This window comes from Trypanosoma rangeli (genome assembly GCF_003719475.1).
Source record: "Trypanosoma rangeli strain AM80 chromosome Unknown Tra_15.4_contig_00061, whole genome shotgun sequence".
Lineage (NCBI taxonomy): Eukaryota > Euglenozoa > Kinetoplastea > Trypanosomatida > Trypanosomatidae > Trypanosoma > Trypanosoma rangeli.
The window spans coordinates 25,432-32,537 of NW_021705805.1; the positions used below are offsets into that span (position 1 = coordinate 25,432).

At 54.3% G+C, this 7,106-nt stretch overlaps 5 protein-coding genes across 5 annotated transcripts in view, besides 6 other annotated features; all 5 read right to left on the reverse strand.

Moving 5' to 3' along the window:
* Positions 1–72: 72 nt before the first annotated feature.
* TraAM80_02615 (putative protein kinase) lies at positions 73–2,208 on the reverse strand (the record flags this gene model as incomplete). The annotated part of the gene is made up of 1 exon (XM_029379614.1): positions 73–2,208. The coding sequence occupies one exon, from the start codon at positions 2,206–2,208 to the stop codon at positions 73–75; it is 2,136 nt and encodes a 711-aa protein (XP_029240536.1).
* Positions 2,209–2,743: 535 nt separating this feature from the next.
* Positions 2,744–2,778: a microsatellite.
* Positions 2,779–2,952: 174 nt separating this feature from the next.
* Positions 2,953–2,993: a microsatellite.
* Positions 2,994–3,050: 57 nt separating this feature from the next.
* On the reverse strand, positions 3,051–3,524 carry TraAM80_02616 (uncharacterized protein; the record flags this gene model as incomplete). The annotated part of the gene is made up of 1 exon (XM_029379615.1): positions 3,051–3,524. The coding sequence occupies one exon, from the start codon at positions 3,522–3,524 to the stop codon at positions 3,051–3,053; it is 474 nt and encodes a 157-aa protein (XP_029240537.1).
* Positions 3,525–3,602: 78 nt separating this feature from the next.
* Positions 3,603–3,637: a microsatellite.
* A 76-nt stretch (positions 3,638–3,713) lies between these two features.
* Positions 3,714–3,735: a microsatellite.
* Positions 3,736–3,754: a microsatellite.
* Positions 3,755–3,925: 171 nt separating this feature from the next.
* On the reverse strand, positions 3,926–5,419 carry TraAM80_02617 (putative membrane receptor protein; the record flags this gene model as incomplete). Its single annotated transcript, XM_029379616.1, has 1 exon — positions 3,926–5,419. The coding sequence occupies one exon, from the start codon at positions 5,417–5,419 to the stop codon at positions 3,926–3,928; it is 1,494 nt and encodes a 497-aa protein (XP_029240538.1).
* Positions 5,420–5,617: 198 nt separating this feature from the next.
* Positions 5,618–5,647: a microsatellite.
* Positions 5,648–5,676: 29 nt separating this feature from the next.
* On the reverse strand, positions 5,677–6,888 carry TraAM80_02618 (formin like proteiny 2 (FH2) domain protein; the record flags this gene model as incomplete). The annotated part of the gene is made up of 1 exon (XM_029379617.1): positions 5,677–6,888. One exon carries the CDS (start codon positions 6,886–6,888, stop codon positions 5,677–5,679), a length of 1,212 nt encoding a protein of 403 aa, XP_029240539.1.
* Positions 6,889–7,039: 151 nt separating this feature from the next.
* Positions 7,040–7,106, reverse strand: part of TraAM80_02619 (formin like proteiny 2 (FH2) domain protein) — a gene marked incomplete at both ends in the record, with an annotated part of 1,545 nt that continues 1,478 nt past the window's right edge. Inside the window, one exon of the mRNA XM_029379618.1 lies at positions 7,040–7,106. This exon is cut by the window's right edge and continues 1,478 nt beyond it. Coding sequence (XP_029240540.1) covers positions 7,040–7,106 — 67 coding nt within the window.

Consider the following 7,106-nt stretch of genomic DNA (forward strand, 5'->3'; position numbering starts at 1 on the left):
GCCTCGTTCACCCCCCCCCCCCCCTTTCACATGCACACGCGCAGAATTAAGTCACCCCCGATGGGCTGACTGCTACTCCGTAATGTTATCACGCAAGTAAACCTCAATGGAGAATGGCTCGTCTTTCCACTGGCGGAAGAACGGGTGCTCAAGCAGTTCACCGGCGGTTGGGCGCTCGGCCGCCACGGGCAGCCTGCTAATGCGGATGAAGTCAATGAACTCCTCACTCAGCGAGTGGGACCGCGCGTATTTCCGCAAATCCAACGGTGCCGCGATGCGAAACGCACGCTCGAAGGCGTCCTCGCAGTCAGTTAAATCGACGGGATACTCACCAACAGCGAACTCTGCAAGTGTCATTCCGACTGCCCAGATGTCGCTTGGTTTTCCATGCGGTTCCCCACGTTGTCGCTCCGGGCTCATGTACTTATTTGTGCCGGAGCAATGCACGTTGTCAGTAGAGTTTGTGAGGTTACCTAACGATGAGGCAGTCTGCAGAGGTGAAAACATCTCCTTGTTAGGTTGTTTGTGTAAAAGGTGCGCTGCGGCGACCTTGTCGTCAACTTGGTCGGTGCGTGCGTCACAGCGCTGGGACAGGCCAAAGTCACTCAGCTTCACAATGCCCTGGCTGTTGACGAGAACGTTGCTGGGTTTAATGTCCCTATGAATGTACCCGCGTTCATGCATGTGCTGCACACCCCGCAAGAGTTGTTCACCCACCACCGCCACAAGGCGCTCCGGCACCTCTGTGAGTCTCCCTTTGCCGCGGCCAACCCGTGCTACAAAGTTTCCAGCCGCCCCGTTTTTTGGCTTCTTCCCACACAATAGTTTATGCAAATGATCCAGGCCACCATAGTGCATGTACTCCATCACCAGGTCAAGAGCCATGAGTTCCTCTGAGTAAAAAGCATTGTACACTTTTACCATAAACGGGTTCCGGTACGCCAGATGCAGAACCAGCAGTTCCCGCACCACAATGAGCTGCAACTGACGCAGGTGAGCTGTGGAGGTCAGGCGCTGTAGATTACTCCCCCTCGACAGGCTCCAGTCAAAAAATAAGGGTGAAAGGTCAATGCGCTTGACAGCCATCCGTCGCCCCGTGGTAAGATGCTTCGCTAAAAAAACGGTTGCCGACGCACCCTGCCCGATTTGCGACATAATCTTCAGGTCCCCGTACCTCACTGCGTTGGGCCGCAATGATTCCGAGATTTCAGACATTAAAGACATCTCTGCATACGACGGAACACTAATCACTGAGACATCGTCCGACCCGCGTGTTGAAAAGAAATCCACGCTATCCTCCCCTTCGCTTTCACGAAGTGTTTCACTGCCTGTGCGAGGGCAATGTGGAGTCACAAACACACTGTCCTGAACTCGTGTTCTACTTGCAGAGGTGGAAGTGTCTTGAACCAATGCTGCGTTGGCGTCCAAGGAGTATGTAATGGGGCTATACGGCGTGTCAACGCTTGCGGAAAGGAGGGTAAAGGAGCTGTTGACAACTGGCTCTGCAGGGACGAGCATTTTTCCTAAAGGCAACGGCGGGTTTGGTGTCCCTCGCTCCGTGCTCTGACCTTCACCACTCTTCCGATGCTTGGAGTTCAGCAGCAGTACATTTTGCAAGGTGAGGCATCCCTCGCTGGAGACGCGAAAGGGACCCGCCAGCAACACGCGTTTGTCCTCTGACAGCGAAACTAGCGGTGTCTTCTGCGGATAAGTAAACTTCAACTGCTCCACCCAACCAACCCCAGCGGGCTGCGCACACGTGAGTTGCCCCCCCGACTGCGGTGAGGGCGGGCCAGAGCTTTGACCCTGGCGTAGATCACCCTCCATTGTGGGGACAGTTGTTGGCGGTGGATCCGGCATCAAGCGCCCCTGCCACCCCCACGGCGTTTGTTGCAGCGTCTGTGGCAGAGAGGATGCGAATGTGGAGAAGAGCGAGGGAGGCCGCCTCTTCTCCCGCGGTCGCATGCCAATGGTGAAGCTACTGTTGATGACGCCTCCCCTTGGCCCCGGCAGCTTCCTACTGCCACTACTTGGGGTTAAACCGGCGCACCTGCGCTGCTCCGCACCGCCCTGCAGCTCTTCTCCGCCAAGGTGATTCATGCAGGGCGTCGAAATCGAGAGGGAGGCGATGTCTTCGACGCCGTCGTTTCTCACATGCCCCAAAAGCAGAGTGCCGGTAGAGAAAGACAAGTTGCCCGGCGTCCCCATGCTCACACCACCCCCCCACAGCCTCTCTACCTACCTCTCCCGTGTCCTACCGTGCGTGTGTGTGTGCTGCGGCCGCCCAACCCCCCGCGCCAAGGAAGCACCTGAGCTATGCGGTGCGGCAAGGAATATAATAACCAAATAACGACAGCACGCTTCTACCTCCCCACCCCAATGTGGGCCTCGCACACCGCGGGGCCAAAGCACAAAGAGAAAGAGCAAGAAAGAAAGATCGTGGCGAGAATGGCGCCATGGCGCGCAGCAGCAACGACAAACCTTCTCTTCACCCTCATCGCATAACCACATGACCGTGTTGCAGGTAACAGCGGAGCTCACCAACACCACTATGGCGGCAAGCAAAAACACACAGCTACAATAGACAAACCCCTTCACACTCACTGGTAGTTAGTGCGCTCAATAAATAAAAAAAAAAACGTTCTGCGACAACTGGTCTCGTTGAAAGCTAGCAAAGTGGTAGTGTTTGCCCCCACGCCCCCAACCCCCACATCTATCAGGCTCCTCCGTGTGAAGGCCGTTAGTAGTGGCAGTCATAAGTGGTAGTGGGAGAGGGAGGAGAGGGGGAGTCAGCCAAAACCACATCTGCGCCGCCCTCCAACGTGTTACCAAAAACAAAACAAAAAAAAAACATTGGTACAGGCACGAAACAGAAAAGCCATACAAAACGCGGCACCATCTACTCTCCGACGGGTTTTACGCCTCTTTCAGGATCCCTTGCACAAATGACGCATCAATATATAAATAAATATATACATATTATGTACAAATATTTCCTGCATGAGTAGACCGTGCCGGCAATCGATGGGCGCTGTTGCTGGTGTCATCAGCTACCGCAAGAAACGGCAGCCCGGGACATAGGCCCCACACACTGTAAAGTCCGGAAAAATGCGCCAGGCAGAGGGACTGACGCTTCGCAGTTCTTGGCAAAATGCGCAAGGGGCACAGCAAAGGCAGGCGCAGCAGCAGTCACCGATGATGTTGCCACGGGTCCCGTTCTTTTTGCGCAGGTTGTACCGCGTAAACCAGCAGCCGAAGGGGCAGCAGAGAATGCAGAAGCAGTGCGGCCAGATGGAGCATGGGTCATCCAGGCTGGATGCGTACAGTTTACACATAGCGCACGGGCTTAGGCAGGTCCAGTGGACAAGGCAGCAAATAACACCCAAAAGGTCCGGGTCCCCACAGCATGGCGCCCACTTCCAGCACTCCCACACCGCCCCGGCCTTGCCTGACCACTCCAGCTGGTCCAGCCCAAAGAGACCAAGCGGCATGGTGGATGCAATCTCCAACATCAACATGGTCATTGTTTGTGTGCGTGTGGTTCAATGGCAGTAAAAACAACAACTCAAAAAATTCCTTCTCAGACAGCTGTTAGTTTCGTGCATAACAAAACAAAACAAAACAAAAAAAAAACAAACGACGAGGATGACACAAAAGAGGGCGCACGTCCGCCACCACCAGACAAATGGGACGTGGGGAGACGCAGCGGGAGGGCACGCAACGGAGGCAGGCGCCCACACACACACACACACACGTACAGAGAGAAAGCGTGACAGTCCAAAAATGTAAGAAAACAAATAAAAAAAAAAGTCATTTCTTTCGTTTTTTGTTTTCCTCTCAGACGCCATGCAGCAGCACAAGTTGCGCCTAAAACATTGTTGAGGATGCACACACAAATGAAGATGTGCCTACAGGCGTGTACCAACTACTTTTTCACCTTCCCGGCCTGGAGGTCAAACGGCTCCAGGGTTAAAAGAGTGCAAAGAAACGACGTGAGCTGCAGCGTGGCAACGGGGCCGCCGTCGACACTCTCCGGGCCACAGTTCAGCGGCGCGGGGGACGGTGTGCCAAGCGGTGAGACACCAAACAAGATATCGGCAGACTCCCTACCGCCTCGACGAGGTTCACGGTGTTGCAGCACAATAAGGGATCGCACGACAAATCGCGCCGCAACACCTCGGATGAACTCTGAGACGAGAAGTTTCAGCAAAACAACAACCGTGAGAGCCAAAGCAAACAGCAGCGGCGCGCGGAGGAGCAGGAGGGAGGCAAATGGGTAGACGCTCCACAGCAGTAATGCCGCATAGGGCACGGGTATAAACCCAGTGCGTCTAACATGCTTTGGGAAGAAGCCGTCGCTCGCCGATAACAGCGCCTTGACGTTGTCGACGTGCAGCAGCGGGTCATCCGTGCAGCGGATATGAAACTTGGCGCCGAGCCGCCAAAGCACCGTTTCCGCCGCCATGTCGAGTATCGCGAGCTGCGAGTAGCTGCGGTAGACGCTGAGGGAGATGCCATTAAACTTCGCCACAAAGAGGTGCTTTGTAAAGTCAACAAGCACCTCCGCTAGAAGCACCAGAAGCATGTCAGCGACGTCCAGCACGTGGAACCGCTCGTGCATGTGCTGCAGCACCATGACAAGAACAAAGAGCAAAAATTTTAGGCGCTCCACAGCGTCGGCAGCCGTCACCTGAAACAGCGACTCCCGGTTATGTTTCTTGTATGCCACCCCCTTCACCTCGCTGAGGTTGGTGCCCACCATCAGCGCCAGCAGCAGGTGACCCTCCGCGTTTACCGCGACGTTGAGCGTGACCACGGACATCAGTAGTGTCACCGCGTGGACCGCGACGCACACCACCGAGATCACGGCGCTGCCTACGGGAAGCCACAGAGAATGCGCGAACACGACGGCCGGTCCCCGCTGCGGCGGCTTTGCCTTGTCCCAATTTTGCACGCACATCGTCAGAACCTCAATCACTTCCTGCGAGAGGGCCGACAGGAGCCGGTCCGCGACGTCAAGGATGTTGAAGACCATCACAAGCTTGATGAAGGAGGTGCGGCGCACCACGTGGTAGAGGTAGGCGTACAGCTGCGTTGTGTAGAGGGAGAGGAAGCAGTATGTGAGCATTCCAACGGCGATTAGCACCAGTGCCACAACGTCACGCCGCTCGAGACGTGAGAAGGCCACAATGCACTTGAGTGGAAGGAGCAGCAACGACAGCAGGTTCTCCGCCATGCCAAGCATCGTAAGGGCAAAGTAAAACTCAATCTCTAACAACATCTCCGGCATCCGGACAAAATGGTCCAGGTATTCGCTAAACCTCGTGATAGCTGGCAGCAGCGAACGGCTCTCCGCGCCGTGCACTGCCCGCTCGCGCTCGGTTGGTCCAAACAACCGACAAAAAAACTGTTCTTTCATCCAAAGCTTGCCCTCCTGCAAGGGGGAGAGGAAGGGATCTTTCACGGAGATTTCGAAGCAGAGCGAGAAAGAAATATATAAAAAAAGACTAATAATAATAGCGCACAAGGAGAGCAACCGAGACGAGAGAGGCCTGCAGGGGTTCGTCCAGCACGCGAGCAAGGAAGAAGAATCAAACAAAGAAACAACTACACACACATATATATATATATATATATATATATATATGACACGGTGACATGCGCCACCTTTTATCTTCAAAGTCCCACCTGCTCCTGCAGGTTCGCCACCATGTGGGCAAACTCACCGTTCCCCAACTTTTGTCCCTTGTTTGCGCTGCGACGCTCCTTCTTGACCATATCTTGCACCGACCTTCGGAGGCGTTCAATAAATGGAACGAGCGGAGAAAAAATGTTTTCCGGTTTCTTCTTCGCATCAACGACCCCAAAGTACCGTAGAAATTTTATTCGTGTATCATCAAGGCGGCTATAGTGCTGCTTTAGCTCTTGTAACTCGCCCGTCACTCGCGTTGTGAATTCCACGGAAAATGGGACAAACGGATCCTCCGCATCCGTGCCTAGCTCAACCAGTTTCCTCTTCACAAAGCTGCAGTCGTTCTGGAACACCTGCACCGCCTTCTCCGCCTCCTGCATGGCCATCCCCGTGTCTTCCCAACTGATCTGCATCACACTTGCGGTCAACACGGGTTTCATCTCATCAATAAGGTGTAGTGCCTCCGGGTGGCGCAGCTTTACAGTACCAATAAGATACGTAAACAGTGACGACTTCCCTTTGTTGTCTTTCGTCAACTCCAGTTTGTCCAAGAGGCTTAGACTAATTGCACCGGCATTGCCTCTGCGTGCATCTCCATAATTCATCATATTACCAAAACCTAGCAGTAGACCAAGATAGTACGGCAGGTGTTTACTGTTCAAGACGGCCCCCATACTGTCCTGTAGGCGATACATTGGTTTCAATACCGCCTGACGACTTTCTTCCCATTCCATTGAAAAGAGCCATGCAGAGACGCGTCGCTTAAACGCCGGCATGGTAATCATCATTGCCATGTACTTTTCCTGTGGCTCATACTCCTCTTCGGGTTTCTTGTTGGCATTTTTGAGAAACTCCGCGTGCACCTCATTCGTGGGGGCCTGCGCCAGCATGGCCGTCAGCATCTCACGTGAAAGCACACTCGCATCCAAGTCAAGCAAAGCACGTTGTACATTAGGAATACTTGGAAGCTTATGGAGCACAATGGAGAGGTTGCGATGCAACTCTTCTCGCAACAGGAGAATCTTCCGGGGCTTTGGCTGAGCGACAAGTTTAGCCTCCACTTCCTTCTGCGAGAACAGCTGCTCAAAGTCCGCGTAGTCAAAGGTGGTGTCGTATAGCGTGCCAGCGTTGATCAGCGACCACACTGATTCCACGTTGTCAGGAAGGGATATTTTTTCCCAGTGCAGAGGCTTCATTCGCTTTGTAGGCGCAGGACCCTTAAAGAACACTCGCGACGGTGCCGCGGATGCCGTCGGGGCGGCAGATCCAGAAGCAGCGACCTTTCCACTTGATGCCTTCTTTGCCCCCGGTAGCGGCGGTGGTGGTGGCGGTGCAACTTTTTCTTTCCTACAGGTGGCGGTGGCGGTGGCGGTGGTGGTGGCAGTGCACCTTTTTTCCCTCCTGCAGGTGGCGG